At 35.5% G+C, this 21224-nt stretch overlaps 3 protein-coding genes across 5 annotated transcripts in view; 1 reads left to right on the top strand and 2 right to left on the bottom strand.

The window, feature by feature from the left end:
* Positions 1-2586, bottom strand: part of fam210ab (family with sequence similarity 210 member Ab) — a 6543-nt gene extending 3957 nt beyond the window's left edge. For both annotated transcript variants that reach the window (XM_016507916.1, XM_016507915.1), the window contains exons 1-2: positions 2474-2586; positions 818-1256 (exon numbers count right to left, since the gene is read on the bottom strand). In XM_016507916.1, the coding sequence (XP_016363402.1) occupies positions 818-1221 (404 nt within the window). In that variant the 5' untranslated portion in view covers positions 1222-1256; positions 2474-2586. The remainder of the gene's footprint in view (positions 1-817; positions 1257-2473) is intronic.
* On the top strand, positions 1208-13132 carry mc5rb (melanocortin 5b receptor). Of its 2 annotated transcripts, none has more exons than XM_016507912.1 (2): positions 1208-1273; positions 11752-13132. In XM_016507912.1, exon 2 carries the CDS (start codon positions 11816-11818, stop codon positions 12800-12802), a length of 987 nt encoding a protein of 328 aa, XP_016363398.1. In that variant the 5' UTR covers positions 1208-1273; positions 11752-11815; the 3' UTR covers positions 12803-13132. The 2 variants fall into 2 exon arrangements, with proteins under 2 accessions (XP_016363398.1, XP_016363399.1); XM_016507913.1 differs by lacking the exon at positions 1208-1273 and adding an exon at positions 7521-7594.
* Positions 13133-15261: 2129 nt separating this feature from the next.
* LOC107704892 (adrenocorticotropic hormone receptor-like) lies at positions 15262-16176 on the bottom strand. The gene has a single exon (XM_016507914.1). It carries the CDS (start codon positions 16174-16176, stop codon positions 15262-15264), a length of 915 nt encoding a protein of 304 aa, XP_016363400.1.
* Between the last annotated feature and the right edge of the window lie 5048 nt (positions 16177-21224).

Here is a 21224-nt window from a genome sequence, read left to right as displayed (position 1 = left end):
CAGAGCCGTAGTTCACTGACAAGTTACGCAAAAAAATCGCAGACTTTTTGCAGAATTTTATTGCGCGATTATGAAATCGAAGAAATGGTTCGCGATAATGACAGCTGTTTGCATAGCTTCTCAGTGAACTACGGCTCTGTGTAGTAAATGCTGCTCCATCTGAAAGCACGTGATGATGATTTACTGCTGATTACAGAACCGGCATTACTAACAAAAGTCTTTTGTCTGTCGTTCTTCAAACATTACAGTAGACATATTTTGGTTTACAAACTGTATTGTTTCATCAGTTAGTCACGTTAGCACTCGGCTAACGTATTCACCATTATTGTTTTAAGTGTTTACAGTTTAGCAGCTAAACGTTAGCTGTGGGCACGATTCGCTTGCATAAGTGTTTTTGTATTTTATGTCATTATTTTAAGAATGGATTGGAGCACTATATTATTGTTTTATGTAAAGGTGCTTTGTCAATGGTAGCACTCGCTAACTTGCTCAAGGACTCCTCTCTGTGCCAATCACAGCAGGCTTGTCCAGCTGACCAATCAGAGCAGAGTAGGCTTATGGAAGGGAGGGGTTTGCTCCGAACTTGCTTGGAACGAATCGTTTCGAAATCATTGGCAAATGACTCTAATATTAAATGTATATTCTGAGAAAATTACAATGTTTTCTGACCTTAGATGCATTTAAACCTGTTGTAGAGGACTCCAACACAATATTGGGACACTTTAAAAAAAACATATGACCTGCTCATAGAACTTGGCACTTGTCATTGTTATTGTCAAAGGGTGTGTTATTGTGCAGAATGCTGATGTTCACTTACTTCATTGCAGCATAATAAAAGCTCCCAAACCACACAGTGGACGTGACGATGTGCACAGGCACCATGACTTTACCATACTGTTTAAACGTCTTTTTAAATCTCTGAAACAGTCCGATAGACTTGTCCTGCAGAGGGTCGACATCACCCTTATTCTGAGGGGCAGACCCCGTATCAGCCTTATATAGACCCTCGGTCCCTGCTAGACTCTGCGGAGGGTTTAATGGCGTTTCTTCCTCCGTGGACGTTTTGCGGCTCTCTTTCGTCCTGATGACATTAGTGCAACTGAAGCAGCGTGAGGTCTGGATGGTCACAGGAAGCTCACGCACAGCCCAGGTGTGACCCAGGTACGCAGAGTGCAGCAGGACCACGCGCCGCATCGTGACTGGAGCCCACATCCGCTGCATCACCTCCTCCACCTACAGAGCACCACCTACAGGACCTGCGCATCCCAAAGAGGTTAGTGTACAATTACACCCAAACTATTAACATCTGGCTGATGGTCTACACTAATAGGCAAAAGTCTCACTTGATTGAATCGGTTTCTTTTGATTTTAAAAAACTTTTCATTTTAGAGGCTTGAAATTACACATATAAAAGTATGAATTTCTAAAAAAATTTGTTTTTCAAATTAAATGCAATTTTACACACACACACACACATATACATATATAAATATTATTTTTTAAATATTAAAATACAATTTTACATATACACTATATATATATATATATATATATATATACACACACACATACACACAATTTGAAAGATAAGATTTTATAATAATCAATTAATTTTACCACTTTCTTTTAATCTCGACAAAGTTTAGCTGCTTTGATACAGATAAAATGCTTTTTTTTTTAAGTACTATAGATAAAATGCTTTTTTTTTTAAGTACTATGTTGATTCAATTTTATGTTAATGTAATACAAACTTATAACATGTTATTGGATGTTTTAAAGTTAACTACATGATTATTGTTATTTAGACATTAGTAATGATTCAAACGTCACTCAAGTTGAGCATGATAAACACATGCCATTGGTCAGGTTAGATAAGGGTCATGGCTCTCTGTCAATCACCAGACTGATCAGGTTAAAGACAAAGTACTGTAATTCCAGAGATTAATTAAGTTAGTTTTAACCAGTTAGCTAAATTTTACTATTTATCTGTTGTTCATAATTTTTGCAGTGGTGAGAATATTCCCTTAAACTTTCCTCAGTCCTTTAAATGAAAGAGGCTTTCAACACAATTCTGACATGTTTCTCGTCTTCTAAGCAAAAGACCAAACATCTTTAGCTGAAAAACTCAATTTGCAGCGCTTTGTTTAGGTTCATAAAATTATATAAATACAGAGATTTATTCAGTCACAAGAGTTTCAACACATTTAATCCACCAGAAGTTCAGGACTAAATTCCTGACATGTTGTTTTTATGAAGTATAAATGTTGGTCTTCTATGTATGACATTGGGGTTGTTTTAAAGGACAGACAGACGTTTGCAGAACTAAAATCAGCTCAAGTTAACAGGGCCCTGATCTAAACTTAAACGCACACTGCTTTGCCACTCCTGTAGGATCAGACACACATCTGAATCTGAAACAACACCAAATGTATCAGCCGGAAAAAAAATAGTTAGGAACAGCATGGAAACTTACATTCACCTCTCGAAGGTCTGCTGTGGGTTTAAGGAGAGTCCTCGCAGCGCTCCATACCTCAGCAGACACGTGTCATGTACACGCACGTTCTCCAGACGCATCCACATGGAGCTGCTGCGCGCGGCATCATGGGAAGTGTAGTTATTTGGGGGGAAGCGTTAGATAGCTCACTTTAGGTTCAGTGAATTGTTTTTCTTCTTCTTCCCTCTCGAGTTTTTTGGCGGATTGGCAAACCAACGTTAAAGGTGCATGTCCGCCACCTACTGATCTGGAGTGTGAAACGTACACGGTTGAGCTAGGTTCAGGGAATTGAAAAGGCCTTAAACTTTTATCCACCCACCTTTTTTATCCAACTTTTGTACTTGTTGTTGTTGTTGTTGTTGTTTTGTATCTATTTCTACAACAAATCTGTTTGCATTTGTTGGGTGAGTTAATAAAGCATAAAAAAATATAGCAATAAAAAGAAAAGACGTTCAAATATATATTTTATTTTAAATATATATTTTATTTATTTATTATTATCCTATTTTAATCTGTTAAATGTGGATTTTTTTTTTTTTTCCCCATAGTATGATATTTAGAATAAGGTTTTCGTACAGTTTTTATATGTGGATTTATATTTATATTTCTGTCATTTTCTAAGCCATATTATCAAAGCAGTAACATGGAAAGGTGGTATATCTCGTTTTATGTTTTTTCCCCCGTTTGACTGGAAATGATATATAAATCTGCAGTTACGTTTTGTCTCCACTAGATGGGGAGGATACGCGGATCAGACTCGTACTTCTCCATAAACTCAAGTAGCAGAGTGGAGCCAGCAGTTTGATTTTAGCTAGTGTAGCCTATGAAATGTGAAAACAGTGAAATATATATATATTTAAAAAAATATTTTTTATATAATTCATTATTCATTCATATTTTCAAGTATTAGTCGTCTTAAAATATCCATGCTAACAAAATGCATTACAACCTTTATGGTTATTCCCATTAATAATTGTTAAAAAAAAAATGATATAAAGTTATGATGGTATAAAAAAGGTGGTTCCTCTATTTTTGTGTTTATCCAGCAGACACTGAGCTCTGACTGATTAGTGTACTTCTATTCACTCTTCACTGTGTTGTATCACAATGACTGATGTTTTGTACTAAAAATGGAAATTCATTGAATCATATCTCAGGATCTTCCTCTGATCACTGTTTTAGAGCTCACAGACAAGCCCTCTCCATTCAAAAACCTTTTATTTTGATGATGGCCTCTGCGCTGATCAGCACAGGTCAACTGGAGCCTTCTTTATGATTTTATTATTTCATAATTGTTTGTCTGATTTCCTATAGCCTGAGGGGAGCAATCAGTAATCCTTTGTGGATGTTGCTAAAGCCTGCAACATGACATAGTATTGTCTTTCATGTCCAATGCTACCTTCTCCCTCCAATCATCTGGGTCTCTGCCTATAAGCTATCTTCATCAAGTTGTACTTACAAATGAATCAAAACTGGCTTTTATCTTCCTTTGATTTTTTTCGTTATGCAACCAAGATGATTAAAAAGTCTTCTTATCATCTTGTCAGTTAATATGAAAGAAAGTGGTCCCCTGAGTCAAATCATAAAACTAAATTCAAAGAAACATAAGAGGATTAGACAAACAGTGGAAACCAAAAAACAGATAATGGCAGTTTCATAAAATGTCATCATACATTTAGTTTGACTTGAAAATATCGGGGCACATATCCATACACAGAGCTGTACAAATGCCTTAGTGTTCCGTTACTTTCTCTTTCAGCCTGGGGGCCTCAAATCACATCTTATGATCGATATCTCATGACCAGTATGACCATTAGTGTGAAACGAGACATGAAGAGACTCACTACTCGGAAAAGTAACTGACTATTTATAAGCAGATTAAAACATTCTTATGTGGCCGAGTAGGGTCACTAAGCAACAGCTCTGGGCGATCACTTTGAAGGGGTCACCATGTTGAATATGTCATATGAATGAATCACATACCGTTATGAGTGTTGAAAGCAGTATGAAATGAATGAGAGTGATTATACATACAAATGGCTATTTATATTCAAGTAGCCTACAACTGCTGATTTTAGGTGTGAGATGAGAAAGTACTAAATAAACACTGCTCAATGAAATATAGTCTCTGCATCAAGGCATAAAACATCAATAGTGATTGGTTGAAGAAATTAATTCAGGTCAAATCAGTCCTCATTACACTGTGCAAATCTTGCTGGTTGGTTGTCAAAGAGGAAATTTTCAAACAAATAGTCCTTCCTGCAGGGATATTGACACTTAGACCTTTGGCTTTCTTATAAGTGCATTGACCTCCCAGTCCAAAGACTGCTCAGTCTGATCTTTCTTGTGGCAAGGTCAAAGGCCTAGTGTGAACGCACAGAGCTTTTACAAACCCACCTGAGAGAATGAGAAATGATGCATGTCAGACAGACTGAGCTCATGTGAGAGTTGGAGATATACCAAAATATAAAATTCATTTGTGAAAGTGCTTCTTCTTCTTTTTGCAACTGGTATACTGCAACTGCAAGTATAATTTGGCTATTATTTACACACTTGAGCTCACAAGTTTGTGTAAAACAAGCATGAGAAGACAAAAGCACTCGTCTCAGTTGCACAAAGCTCGAAATACACTCAGACAGATTATTCAAAATGTTCATGTACAGATTGATGAGAGTGACGGAGCGATGTGGAAGTGGGTGGCCATGTATGCTAAGAGGTTAATGATTTTAACTAAATTGTAGTTGTAATAATTTTTTATGTAACTGTCATACTTCATACATTTGACCGTGATATTAATTTTCATTTTGCTTCACTACATATTTTCCCTTTGTCATGTTATTTCTGCTAGGCTGCATCTAACAGGTATTTTGAGTGAGTTATGATGAAAAGGTTCTTGCCCCCTGTAGATGTGGAATATAAAGTTCTGATATGTGCCAGTGTGACGCACTTAAACATAATTTCTCATCTGAATCCAATATACAGTAGCTGCCCTGAACATGGATGGTGTACTGTATTGTCAATATTGGGAGTATTGTCACACCTAACTGTGAGTAAAAAAAAAAAAACGGATTGACATCTACTCAAGTTGGGTTTATATACCTGTTTTACATTATCAACATTAAAATATGGGTCACTAAGCAACAGCTCTGGGCGATCACTTTGAAGGGGTCACCATGTTGAATATGTCATATGAATGAATCACATACCGTTATGAGTGTTGAAAGCAGTATGAAATGAATGAGAGTGATTATACATACAAATGGCTATTTATATTCAAGTAGCCTACAACTGCTGATTTTAGGTGTGAGATGAGAAAGTACTAAATAAACACTGCTCAATGAAATATAGTCTCTGCATCAAGGCATAAAACATCAATAGTGATTGGTTGAAGAAATTAATTCAGGTCAAATCAGTCCTCATTACACTGTGCAAATCTTGCTGGTTGGTTGTCAAAGAGGAAATTTTCAAACAAATAGTCCTTCCTGCAGGGATATTGACACTTAGACCTTTGGCTTTCTTATAAGTGCATTGACCTCCCAGTCCAAAGACTGCTCAGTCTGATCTTTCTTGTGGCAAGGTCAAAGGCCTAGTGTGAACGCACAGAGCTTTTACAAACCCACCTGAGAGAATGAGAAATGATGCATGTCAGACAGACTGAGCTCATGTGAGAGTTGGAGATATACCAAAATATAAAATTCATTTGTGAAAGTGCTTCTTCTTCTTTTTGCAACTGGTATACTGCAACTGCAAGTATAATTTGGCTATTATTTACACACTTGAGCTCACAAGTTTGTGTAAAACAAGCATGAGAAGACAAAAGCACTCGTCTCAGTTGCACAAAGCTCGAAATACACTCAGACAGATTATTCAAAATGTTCATGTACAGATTGATGAGAGTGACGGAGCGATGTGGAAGTGGGTGGCCATGTATGCTAAGAGGTTAATGATTTTAACTAAATTGTAGTTGTAATAATTTTTTATGTAACTGTCATACTTCATACATTTGACCGTGATATTAATTTTCATTTTGCTTCACTACATATTTTCCCTTTGTCATGTTATTTCTGCTAGGCTGCATCTAACAGGTATTTTGAGTGAGTTATGATGAAAAGGTTCTTGCCCCCTGTAGATGTGGAATATAAAGTTCTGATATGTGCCAGTGCGACGCACTTAAACATAATTTCTCATCTGAATCCAATATACAGTAGCTGCCCTGAACATGGATGGTGTACTGTATTGTCAATATTGGGAGTATTGGGAATATTGTCACACCTAACTGTGAGTAAAAAAAAAAAACTGATTGACATCTACTCAAGTTGGGTTTATATACCTGTTTTACATTATCAAAATTAAAATATGGGCCTATTCCTTGTACTTTTCATGCTAGGTTAAGATATTAGTTTAAGTCTAATAGTTCTTACAATATAAACCATTGTGCCACTAATGCTTTGAAAATATAAATGCAACTCCTGTAACCTATTTATGGAAAGTGCCAGCATGTAAGGTGTTTGTGTCCATGTTTTTCTTCACACTGAACTGAACTTCCTTCTGCTTTTCTCTTTAATCAACTCCTTTGGAGTTCCTTTTCCTGTTTTGAGTTTTGATACGCTCCACTGAGCTCACATAATAAGTTCTGGACATCAGCTCAACCTTCTAAGCAGACCGGAAGTGCCCAGGTGTTCCGGAGCTGCCATTTATTCAAATAATACAATCAAAATGCTCTCTAATAGCGGTGCTTGTTTCAAACTGCCAACATCCTGTACTGAAACATGTAAACGAACATGAGGAATGTTGGCTACATTTGTTATTATTCGAACAGGCAGTCCATGTTCCAGTTTTAATGCAGCGTAGCCTACTGTCAATATTACATAAACTGATTTATTTTAGTACCCTATTCGTTGAGCACTGACATGACTAGGGACTAAAATATCCCTAAGGTCAAGATTTAAGATGCTCGGTAATGCAAACAGCATCGCTGCTGCCCCGGACAGAGCACGACTCCGCGCGGGGGCGGAGCGCGCGCTGAGTAATTCTGCAGCAGTCTACACAGCTCTTGCATTAGATCGTTCGCCATAAACCACGTCTGCGATGCTTAGCAATGTGAGTACATTTTCTTTTGCTTCTACTTCTCCTTTTGTTTTTAGTTTTTTTTTTTTTTTTTTGAGGTATCATAATACTAATTTTACTTGCTATAGCCTTTTTACTCATTATTTTGTCGTTTCATTTGTTGTTTTATTGCTTTATCTATTTCATTTTATATCATACAATATATTGCTGTAGTTGTTTTTGTACTTTCTGTTACTATTATGTAGGTTTTTTATTGACTGCACATACTATGTCTTTACTTGCAACAATTGTTCCCACCTCAGAGCCTAGTATGTGCAGGCTGTTAACTTTATATAGCCTAACCTAAATGAATGAACAATAGCTGCATACTTCCACATGAATTTTGTGCAAATCGTTTAAATATCACTTTTAGTTTATTCCCGAGGTGTGACTCTGGAGGCATTTGAACTGCACACCTGCTTGTGAGAGTTATGTCAGGGGGCTGCAACAGACTGTGATTTATAACACCACTTATATCCTTGTCAAAATTTAACTCACCAAGAGGCAGCTTTTTATAATCCAAATCAGCTGTCATAGAGCATTAGGAGTGTTTGAATGCTATTCCACCCAAATCCACTCAGTAAGTGTGGTTTATCGAATACAAAGGCAGACGTCTCCTGAATATTGGTGCTTTGTCACTGGGCTTGTGAGTAATGTCTTTGAATTTAGTAAAGGTCAAGACTTGGCCCTCTGATGAATTACTGTTAAATTGACAACAAATTCTATCTTTCCATCTGTTCTCTCTCTCTCTCTCGCTATATATGTATGTATGTATATATGTATATATATATTATTGATTGTGTGGGGGCATTTTTCATATCTGTATAAATATGTTCTCTTTCTGAGGGAATAAAGTAACTGTTGATGCTTAAAGCAGCTATATGGAAAATGGTAAGAAACAATCTGTCAGGATGAGCGCTGCTCACATTGAGTCAGTTTTTCATAACAAGCTCCCCACTGGATGTGACTTCTGACCTAATGTTCAGTGTCACGTCTGACAACCTGAAATAGAGACATCAGTTAAAGATTGTTGAGAGATGGATGATTTCTGTCTCATTTCTGTTCCTTTTCTGTATGTTTGTGTGTATATACACATGTGCGTGTGTGTGCGTGTGTGTGCATGTGTGTCGGTATGTCCGTTTCTATTTTAGACCATTGACATGAAGGGGTGCAATAATCAATAAACACCTATCAGAGAATGAAAACAACAAGTGCCTTCAAAGCCACCAAAGCGCTTTCAAATCAATATGTCACTTGCAGGACTATTGGGGATATACTCTGATTCACCCACTATTTTGAGTCCAATAAGCTGTGATTTCATGATTTAAAAAGATTAAAAACAACATGTATTCAGAGGAGATTTTAAAAAGATTAATTTTAAGAAGAAGGGGATTTTAATTAGAAGACGTGACAAGATGCTCAGTACAGAACACTGAGAAACAAAGCAACAGCGCATATGATAAAACATATCTTATTCAACTTATTGCTGAATATTAAATTTTTTTCAGTTTGGTTCACTTTTTACAAACAAGCATATCCTTCCTGGATAAAGTGATGTGCACAGCTCATCAGGTGAGCTGAATGTGGGATGACTTTATGTCTGTATTAGTTTCTCTAACATTTCATCATATTTAGGTGTTTTTTGCTGTGCCTTCCAGATACAGCGTGGTTGGTGAATAATAGTATTTTCCATGTTCTATAGCTTAGAATATGTCTTGCAATAGCCTCAGTACTTCATAAAGATGCTTCATTGACGTAGTCGAAGTCTAGTCCTTGACCAAACATAATCTTGTTCAGTGATTCAATATTAAATATCCTCAAATATGCTAATATTGATTGTGCCTTACAGAAATTGTTTGATCAAGCATTTTCATTCTAGAGACACCTAATAATGGTTGTTTAAAAATTCTATAAATAAACAAACGAATTTCCCATTTAAACAGCTGAGAGGAGAATGACATTTCCGCTTAGGCTTCTGAAAATATTTTGAGGCAAATACCTGGAACATTTCAGGGATACATGCAGTAGCCTATATATTTTTATGCACCAGATTGACTGGTGTCATTATGAGCAAAGTATGTTTTCGTTACTCAATTCGTTACCTTAATATCGATTTGACATCAAATATTAAGACTTGATCAAGATGCAGTAAATTCATTTTGAATTCAGTTTGGTCAGCAGTTTCTTCCAGTGGTAATTGGGTGAAAATAGGAAGTTAATCCCACACTGAAATCTGTTTAATTTATATGTAGGTCAATATGTTTGATGTTCAATTAACCTCAAATCAACGTCATGTTCAATTTTTGACATCAGTTTGATCTGCATATTTGACCTGTTTTTTTATGTCAATTTGACTGGGAGATGACTGGAATTCACTTGTGGTAATGAGCTGCAGACCTGTAGGTTGCCAGGTTGTGTGACTTCCAGTAAAGCAATTGCATGGCCAGTCTTGCAAGTTGACTGCTCATTTACAATGGGACTCTTTCCAGGAAAAATCTGCTAAATGAATGCGAGAACCCCCTAAGCAGGAACTACTAGGCTGCCATCGGCCCTAAATGGTAATGGCAGCAAATGCATTAATAGGAAGGATGTTTGCATATAGTTCCACCTCAGCACAGCAGGACACATTCATAGTGTTCTTGACTCTATGCTGACCTTCATTGTACCTACCTCTAGTCATGTAAGTGCAAAGTGACGAATAGCAGTGATTGGCCTGATCCATCATATCTGAGGGATTTCCTAGGTTTCCTAGGAAGGTCTTAATGTTTCCTTTTCCCAGTGTTTAGAGCAGACATTGCTGTCAGTAAAGATGCTGCACGTTCAAGCTGTATTGTGTATCTTAAGCATGATGTGTTGGTAAGGTTCTGTAAGTGATTTTTTTTTATGGAAAGGTATGCAGAAAAGATCCTGCTGCCTCAAAGATATCACTGAAATAAGTTGAAATAAGAATAAGTTTAAATAAACAGTAAAATAAACAGTGTTGCAGGCTGGAAACATTTCTGCCTCATAATTTAAAAAAAGATAATTGCCACTTTTTACCTCACAATTCTGACTTCCTCAGAATGTCAAGTTTATATCTAACAATTTTAAATTAACATATCACAATTATGTGAGATGTAAGTTAACAAATCTGAGAAAAAGTCAGAATTTTGAGAACTTGAAGAAATAAAATCAGAAATGTGGGGCATTGCCCAGCAGGCACCTTGAGATCAGTTTGACATCAAATATGATTCAAGACTTGATTAAGATGCTGTAAAATCATTTAAAATTCAGTTTGGATGGCAATTTCTTCCAGTGATAATTAGGTGAAAATAGGACGTTATTCCCAAGCTGAAATTGTTTTAATGTTTATGTAGGCCAATATGTTTGGCGTTCAATTTACATCAAATCAAGTTTTTGACATCAGTTTGATTTGCATATTTGACCTGTTTTTTTATGTCAATTTTGACGTCTTTTCATCATCAATTGCCAACTGGGTAACTATCAAAATTGTGAGATATAAAACCAAAACTGCAAGAACTAAAGGCAGAATTGTAAAACAGAAAGTGAGAATTGCAAGCTATAGGCTAAACTCACAATTCAGAGAAAAAGTTAGAGAAGTTGCGAGAAGTGAACTCAAAATTGTGAAATATAAACTTTCAATTTTTAGAAATAAAGTCAGAATTGTGAGATTTTGTTCATTTACAGTGGGAAGCCTCTTGTTTTGTATGTCAGATATCGAGACTATGATAGATGAACTTGGAGTGGTTTTCATGAGTTTGTTGTGTGAAATATTTTATGACTATAATGTGGATGTTTAGGGTCCTTTTTGCAATTGCACTTGTATTTTTATTGTATGTGTGTGTATTAATGGATGCATATTTGTGTATGTATGGGCGGATGTATATGTATATGTGTGCATGCGCATATCCTTTATTATTATTTGGTGTAGTATTATTGAATATGTTTTGAATATCTGTTTTTGAATATTTTCTTGCAATTTTATTTTTCTACAATAATTCAATCTCAGTATTGCTGAGCAGAAAATTAAATAAACTTCAAAGTTTTATTCTGTAATTTATCTCTATCCTTTAAACAGTTTATTGTAAAAACACCAGATGCTGCTCGCAATGCTTCTGGACATTTCTCACAACAACTCTCTTTCTTTACAGCAGTTATACATGGGCGCAGCATCATCTATCTAACACCACCTGTCACCAAACAGTACATCAGGACATGAACTCCTCAGAGTGGCCCACACTTTCTCCAAACTCGTCTTTCAGTCACACAAACCACAGCAATGAGTCAAGCAGGTCCAAGTCGAGTGCTCCAGCCGCCTGTGAGCAGGTACACATTGCACCTGAGGTCTTCCTTACACTGGGCCTCATCAGCCTACTTGAAAACATCCTGGTCATCCTTGCCATTGTGAAGAACAAGAACCTCCACTCGCCCATGTACTTCTTCGTTTGCAGTCTAGCAGTGGCCGACATGTTAGTGAGCGTGTCCAACGCATGGGAAACAATAGTCATCCACCTGCTGGCAAACAGGAGCTTGGTGATTGAGGATCACTTCATCCGTCAGATGGATAACATCTTCGATTCTCTCATCTGTATCTCCGTGGTGGCGTCTATGTGGAGCCTGTTAGCAATCGCAGTGGATCGCTATGTGACTATCTTCTATGCTCTGCGTTATCATAATATAATGACCGTTTGGCGAGCTGGGATTCTCATCGGCAGCATCTGGATCTTCTCCACAGGTTGTGGGATCATCTTCATCATCTACTCTGACACGAAGCCTGTGGTGGTGTGCCTGGTGGCCATGTTCTTTGCCATGCTGCTGCTGATGGCGTCGCTCTACAGCCACATGTTCCTGCTGGCTCGTTCGCATGTCAAACGCATGGCGGCATTGCCGGGCTATAACGCCAACATCAGGCAGAGAGCTAGCATGAAGGGTGCCGTCACCCTCACCATACTACTGGGCATCTTCATCGTGTGCTGGGCGCCATTTTTTCTCCATCTCATCCTCATGATCTCCTGCCCACGGAACATTTACTGCGTCTGCTTCATGTCACACTTTAACATGTACCTGATACTCATCATGTGTAACTCTGTGATTGACCCACTGATCTATGCGCTCAGGAGCCAAGAGATGAGAAAGACCTTTAAAGAGATCTTCTGCTGTGACGGGCTACGCAGCCTCTGGAACCTGATCAGCAAATATTGAACAGGATTCCTGGAAGAACCTGGACTGATGGATAGATGTATGTGTGTATAGATGGATGGATGGATCGGTGCATAATTGCAATTGAGGAGGGGTTGGAGTTAAAGAGCCTGAACCTCTTAATTAGGAACAGTATATATTATTTGTACACGCTTTTCCATGTACCTCATCATGTGAAATGTTTTGATGTCGCAGTGGATGTTTCATGTTGTGTTGTTGTAAAATACTGAAGTGTTCATAATGTGACATTTTGTTATATGTAATGTATTTATTATAAGAATTACATCTTCCTTAGCAGGGGACAGTTGTCAGGTCAATGCATTTTGTGCACAAAAACAGCTTTAATATTAATATGTAGAATAGAAATGTGTTCATTTTCAGATATTTTCTTTTTTTATGAAAAACCCCCCACAGAGGACATAAACACAACCATAAGCAGACATAACAAAAAAAACATAATTACGCAAACATAATACGTGTATGCAGTATACAAACAGTATAAAAACATACAAACTGTGTGTTGTGAATAATATTGTAGTACATCTGGGAAACCATAAAAGTCTTACAATATATGTACCTGAATACTGTACAGTACATCAGTATGCATGTCAAAATATTTGTTAAAATAACTGTAATGAAATTAAATATTTCATTGTCATGTAAGCAGGCAATTATTATTTTGTGTCACTGTGAGTTAAAAGATTCCATTTATAATTGTGTGTTATGCAAATGTGCAATGAATGTAATATATGCATGTACCTGTAAATGGTTGACATATTTTGTCAACTGATTTTGTCTTTTTTTTGTTTTACTGCAATTAAAAACCAGCTGGTAATTCTTCTTCGTACAGTTGTATGGGTATACTATGATTTCTAAGTATACTATCTCATAAATGACAGGCCTTTTAATAGGCTACTGTGTGTGTAGACAAATATAATTTCCTAAAAATACAAAAAGATTTTGTTACACTTTATGATAATATCCAATTTATTAGCTTTAGTTAATGCACTAAAACTTATTTTACTATTTTGGTCTACTTTTATTCAGCAAGGGTGGATGCATTAAATTTGATCAAACATGATTTCTGTTTGTATTTAGTTTAACTTCAGGTACCAAAACTAAAACTGGAACTGTATTTAAAAATAATAATAAAAAATAAAAACTGTACAAAAAAATTATAATTAAAATGAAAGGCACAACAAAATTACTTAAACTTTAAACCTAAAATGGAAACAAAATATAAAAAAAGAATTAAAAGTTTTAAAACTATAACTATACCATAAACGGCAATTATTATTTTGTGTCACTGTGAGTTACAAGATTCCATTTATAATTGTGTGTTATGCAAATGTGCAATGAATGTAATATATGCATGTACCTGTAAATGGTTGACATATTTTGTCAACTGATTTTGTCTTTTTTTTGTTTTACTGCAATTAAAAACCAGCTGGTAATTCTTCTTCGTACAGTTGTATGGGTATACTATGATTTCTAAGTATACTATCTCATAAATGACAGGCCTTTTAATAGGCTACTGTGTGTGTAGACAAATATAATTTCCTAAAAATACAAAAAGATTTTGTTACACTTTATGATAATATCCAATTTATTAGCTTTAGTTAATGCACTAAAACTTATTTTACTATTTTGGTCTACTTTTATTCAGCAAGGGTGGATGCATTAAATTTGATCAAACATGATTTCTGTTTGTATTTAGTTTAACTTCAGGTACCAAAACTAAAACTGGAACTGTATTTAAAAATAATAATAAAAAATAAAAACTGTACAAAAAAATAATAATTAAAATGAAAGGCACAACAAAATTACTTAAACTTTAAACCTAAAATGGAAACAAAATATAAAAAAATAATTTAAAGTTTTAAAACTATAACTATACCATAAACTATAGAAGCTCAGGTCCATAATATTAACAGACACAGCTTTTGATTTTAATAATGTACTAGTATATTCATACATTAATATTACGTAAGATTAAAAATGAACTTAGTATTTTTCATTATGTTGGTTTGTTTTAACTAATGCATTTAATTAATGTTAACAAATATTGTGAAGTGTTACCCAAAATGTAATAACCTAGGTTTTATATTCATAGACTAATACATTTTAACAAGTTGAATTATAAATGATCACAGGTTAATGTACTGTGAACAAACAAATTATTAAACAACTGATAAACAATTCACAAATGAACACGGTTGTAATAAATGTTTATCGTTACTGTACTTATACCTAGGCTAATGCATTAACTCATGTTAATGACTTGAGTAACAGAGTGTTATTGCATAGTTTGTTTTAAATACATGTTGTTGTGGTCTTTCAATACCTGTAAACTGAATCTTATCTGCAGCCTCTTTCACTTCCACTTGAAAAAATAGCAGTTCTGTAGACTTTTTTTATCCTTCAGTAATGTGAAGCATGTACTGCTGGGACACGCGTCTCACTCAGACACATTCTTTAAAGATCCTTGAAGCTGAACACAGGAACATTTTCTTGTAGGTGTTGCGCAGCTCTGTGCTACGGAAAGCATAAATGGCTGGATCAATGACTGCGTGACTCACCAGTAGCACTACATGCAGCTGGAAGAGCGAGCGGTAGCACTCACAATAGGGGTTCTCTGGGCAAATCATCATAATCAGCAGATGAAGCGAGAAAGGAGCCCAGCAGGCCACAAACACCCCAATCAAGATGGTGAGTGTCAGCGCCCCCCTCAAGCCACTTTGTCTCTGGCACGCGTGAAGTCCTGGCATAGATGCGATCCTGTTGGCATGGTGGCGCGCTAACAGGAACATATGCATGTAGAGCAAGAGGATGAGGAGCAGAGCTGTGAAGAAGAGCACAACGAAGAAGATTTTCACCGTAGCGGCCTCGAAGAACCCGATCATGAGCACTCCGCTGGTGCCGCACAACACCCAGATGGTGGACAACGTAACCACCACACGACGCATGGTCATGAGCGTGTGATAGCGTAGCGCGTGGAATATGCTGATGTAGCGGTCCACGGCTATGGTGAGGATGCTGAAGATGGAGCCCAGGAAGCACATGCAGAGTAGAGAGTCCATGATGTCGTCTATATTTCGCTCAAAAAGACCAAGGGAGTTCAGGTGCCCGGCCTCTTTAAACAGCAGCAGGATGTTCTCCAAAGCCTTGCAGAGGCTGGAGATGGTGTTAAACACGGCCAGGTTGCAGATGAAGCAGTACATAGGAGAGTGAAGGTTCCTGTTCTTGATAACGGCTACGATCACCAAGATGTTCTCGCTCAGACTGGCCACGGCGATGGCCATGAACACCTGACTGGGGACCTGAACCTCAGCGCAGTCTGTGGGGTGTGTGGATACAGCTTCGGTGCTCGAGTTCATGATCGATGGAGCACACTTGGTTGTTGGATTGTAGATCAGCTGAAGATCTGATGTGAAATGACCTGGAGGAAACATTTTTATTATTATTATTAAGATACAATGGATATAATGTACCTTAATATTTTGTAGCGATACATTAATTCCATCAACATATTATTGTTTGTTCACCTCTTTGGTCTATTTTTATTTCGCAAAGATACATTAAATTGATTAAAAGAGACAGTAAAGAAGCTTTTGATTTTCAAAAAATGCTGTTCTTTTGAACTTTCTATTTTTAATGGACATCAATCAGTCAATCAAAGTATCACAGTTGCCACAAAAATATTCAGCATTGATAATATTGATAGTTTTCAGCATTGATAATATTAAGAAATGTTTCTTGAACATGTTTCTTGAGTAATGGCTGCTGAAAATTCAAATTTAAAATATACATTTAAAAAGTAAAAATATTTTTAAAATTACATTCAACATATATTAATGTCAAAATGTGTTGAATTTAAAAAAAAAAGTGAAACAAAATAACAACAAAACACAAACAGAGCCCCAGACAGACGGCCAACCACACACACTGGCGTCATCTCATATTAAAATATAAAACAGTTATTTAAATTGTACTAACATTCCAAAAATATTACTGCTTTTGAAGCAGTACTGTATTTCTGATCAAATAAATGCAGCCTTGGTGAACAGTAGACACTATTTTCAAAATAGCATTATTATAGTTATTCAAGTTTTACTAAAAGAAAAACCATTTAAATGTTACCTGAAATAAAATGAACAAGTTTTAAATATAAAAACGCAAAATTGTGTTATTTCAGCGAGCTAAGGCAACATCTCTAATTTTTATTTTTATTTAGTTTACTAAAAAACTACAACAGAAATAAAAATGAATAAAAACAGTATAAACTAATAAAAATGACAAAACACACAACAAAAGTACTGAAACTTTAATTAAACCTAAAATGACAAATCTAAAAATACAAAAATAATTTAAGATATCATTAAAAACTATGAAAGGATCTCAATGATACTAAAATAACAGTTTCAAAAACATTAAGATCCCAAACTTTTTCACAGTATGCACTCACTTAAGTTCATTTTTAACAACTCCTAATAATTAAATAACACATTTAATATTACATTTAATCTTTAATAAATATCAAAATTAATATATTTTGTTAATATAAATTATATATTTTATGATGCCTATATACATAGCTTTAATTTTAGTCTTTTATTATTATTAATACACACACACACACGCGCACACACACACAATTTTTAGAACAGCGGAGTTTGCCATTTTTTGGTTATCAGCCATAGTGTGAAAATAATCGGCTTGACTGCCTAAGAAATACAACAATTCTGAAAATGTATAAATAAAACAAAAACAAATCATATACAGCTAATATATGACATATAATGGGTCCAAAGCACTTAAAAAAAAAACATATGATTTAGTTGTTTGAGTGCAGGTCATGTTTCTATCCAGTCCTATTCAAGAGGTGATCAAACCAAGAAAAAGAACCATAGTTAACAACTCCTAATAATTAAATAACACATTTAATATTACATTTAATCTTTAATAAATATCAAAATTAATATATTTTGTTAATATAAATTATATATTTTATGATGCCTATATACATAGCTTTAATTTTAGTCTTTTATTATTATTAATACACACACACACACGCGCACACACACACAATTTTTAGAACAGCGGAGTTTGCCATTTTTTGGTTATCAGCCATAGTGTGAAAATAATCGGCTTGACTGCCTAAGAAATACAACAATTCTGAAAATGTATAAATAAAACAAAACCAAATCATATACAGCTAATATATGACATATAATGGGTCCAAAGCACTTTAAAAAAAAACATATGATTTAGTTGTTTGAGTGCAGGTCATGTTTCTATCCAGTCCTATTCAAGAGGGGATCAAACCAAGAAAAAGAACCATAGAGGTTTTCTATCATCTAATGCTCACAGAATATGTAAAAGGTATTAATGGTGAGGGAGAGTGGAGAGCCACTGGATCATACATGAACCAGAAGGAAGAAAAGATAAAAAAGAATGAAAAGAAGCTGTTAGTGCTATAATGAGGCAGAGACACTGTGCCACAGGTCGCAATAATGAGCATTATATGAATCATTTCTCGGCCCCAAGAAGCATCACATGTTCCTCTAAGAATGTCACAAATATGATATAGGCTATATTATGACAATATTATAAAATTATACATAAAATATTTCTAATAATGTTTTAGACTGCTTTTCCACCACTGAAGATTTAAATAATATTTTAAAGTATTCAAATTATAAAACAACAACAAAAACAGTAGCCTATTCATGTTTTTTTGTAAAGTTGTTAAAAATATAAGTCTAAAAATTTAAGCCTCTACACCTCTTGGAACATGACTGAACAACATTTCATACTGAGGATCAATTAGAGACATCAAACAAAAAAAGTTCATTTGTTTTGTTTGATCCATTATTTATTAATGTATTTCCACCATTAAATCTGCGGTACATTTTTCAGTTATGTGAGCTCAAAGGCAAGCGTAATTAGAACTTGAAAGGCCGGTCCAGACAAGAACAGAGCCAGTGATTAAAACTCCCATGTCCCATACCACATTCCTGACAATTAAACTTCTGTTCATCCATATCAAGCCCATGCCCACTTTTAGACAGTTTAAGACCATCTGAAAACAGCTGGATTTCCAGACACCGATCAGCAGGATGAACTAATTTGTCAAATTATTCAATATTGGTCACATTTACTTACCATTTTTTCTCATCAAACACACCCACAGGGAATTTTCCTCTGCTTCACATGGAATGTCTCAGAGACATTAGTCTGGTGGCACTGGAAAAGCTCTGTTCTGTTAATAGACAGCGTGTGGTCATGCCTGTGTATTTGTGTATCCTTGAATGCTCAAGGCTGTGTGAACCATTTGTGTTCATGTTCCTTTTGACAACAAATAAAGCACAACACAAGGCCTTTCCTCCCTAACACGCTTTATTTTTCAAACCTTGTTACACATGTGTTGCATCTGTGTGGACTGGAGACAACATGCTCTCATCAATGATGGGTGAAGTGGCTTGTTGGTTGTTCAACCTTGGTCTTTTTAAAGAGCAATAAAGGAGTTCAGTTCAGATGTTCTGATTCTAGTTTCCCATAAGTCTAAAATAACCGAGGTTAAAAACACAGAAACGGTTCCCCAGGCATAACTTCTCAGTTTAAATACCCATTAACTATCTCTGCTTGAAAAAAACGAATAAATAAACTTTTGGGGTTTTAGAGACTTTTCAAACTTTATTCTACCACATAATCATAATTAAAACCATTCTAAAACAAGATGGAAACACTGAACAGTAGTGGATGTATTGAACGAGGGTAATTATTGAAGAGCAGTGATCTCTATAATGAGCAGGTGGACTTTCTCTTTCAAGTGATGCACTACACTTGTAATTATGGCAAGTCACCAGTTGTACTGAATAAATGTTCATTAGCATGTATAATCGTGACAGAGGCGTATTTGATGAAAGTCCTATATTTTTTATGAGTTTTAAGACAATTCAGTGTCAAAAAAACTCTGTGTGAATGCTGCCACCAGCTGGAGAGACTTGGTAGTTGAGTGAGAACCTGAGAAGCTTGTGGAAAGTCTTGAGTGAGACTCTTCGTCGTCAGCAGCAGAGGTCACTAGAGTAGTACTAAACCACAAGGGTATGGATGTATTAAATTTACAAAGTGACTGTAAAGACATTGTTACAAAAAGGTTCTATTTCAAATAAATGTTGTTCTTTTGAACTTTCTATTCAATTAAATAAATCCTAAAAAATGTATCACAGTTTCAACAAAAATACGAGCCGTACCGTGCTGTACCATGCAGTGGAAAAGCGCCATAAGTAGCCCAACTGTCAGCGTTGATAATATTAAGTAGTAGATAATAACAAGCATGATAAGATAATAAGTATGAACAAGTAGTAGTATAAGAACAAGTAGTAGTATAATAAATGAACACTGAATGGAATGCCTCTTTTTGTGCAAATACTCCACCTTGTTCAATCCAAACTTTGCAATTTTACAGTTGTGTATTCTAAATTACTTAAATTGTGATGTATATGACGTAAATATTGCTGTTAAAGGTATATTATTCTTACACACACACACATACACACACACACACACACACACACTGGTATTTATTTATTTATTCTTTTATTTGTAAATGTTGTACATAGGAAAAATGTTTTTGCGCATAGGATAATAATTGTTTTTAGAGTGGTAGACTGATTTTTGCACCGAATAGGATTGCACACAATTTAATTGCAGTTTTGTATAATTAAATTATAATTTTAATTATACTTTTGTTTTGTCTTCTCTTGTCTGTCTACATGGCATCATTAGGTTCTGTCGTTCAGAAACATGGCTTTTCATACCACTGCAATGCTGATGCCATCCAGTTAGGCACATCAACCATAACTCCTTCAATCTTTCGGAACATGCTTCACAACTCCTTGTTCAAGCTCTTGTTCAGTCCAGGCTGGACTATTGCAATGCTCTCTTGGCAGGTCTTGCAGCCAGTTCTATCAAACCCTTACAATTAATCCAGAACAGGGCAGCAAGAGTGAATGCACGTTTTTTATTTATTATACAATTAACAAAAGCAAAAAAGGCCTCTAATTGCTTTATTCTTTTTCTATTCTATCGGTTTTCTTTTTATTTATTATATATATATTAAAAAAAAAAAACCTTGCTACGTGTACTGCGTTAAGCTAACTGAGACTTGTTATAGCACTTGTATATCATTGCTCTTTTGTTGATTTTGATTGCTTTCATTGTCCTCATTTGTAAGTCGCTTTGGATAAAAGCTTCTGCTAAATGACTACATGTAAATGTATAGACAATAAAGATTCTGATTCTGAAGTAATTTATATATTGAAAAATCCAATATTATTTTAGTAATTTTAATTTAGTTAGCGCAAGGTACGATAACAGTGTGTATTAACTGTATTTTTGGAGTATTTTGTATTTGGTTACC

The sequence above is a fragment of the Sinocyclocheilus anshuiensis genome, unplaced genomic scaffold (genome assembly GCF_001515605.1).
Source record: "Sinocyclocheilus anshuiensis isolate Anshui unplaced genomic scaffold, SAMN03320099.WGS_v1.1 scaffold702, whole genome shotgun sequence".
In the NCBI taxonomy this organism is placed as follows: domain Eukaryota; kingdom Metazoa; phylum Chordata; class Actinopteri; order Cypriniformes; family Cyprinidae; genus Sinocyclocheilus; species Sinocyclocheilus anshuiensis.
The sequence above is the reverse complement of the archived record's forward strand: the minus strand, read 5'-3'. Positions and strand labels throughout refer to the sequence as shown.

Bases quoted from the DNA above. Each gene is read 5' to 3' on its own strand.
- mc5rb (XM_016507912.1), top strand. From the start codon at position 11,816: ATGAACTCCTCAGAGTGGCCCACACTTTCTCCAAACTCGTCTTTCAGT.
- LOC107704892 (XM_016507914.1), bottom strand. From the start codon at position 16,176: ATGAACTCGAGCACCGAAGCTGTATCCACACACCCCACAGACTGCGCT.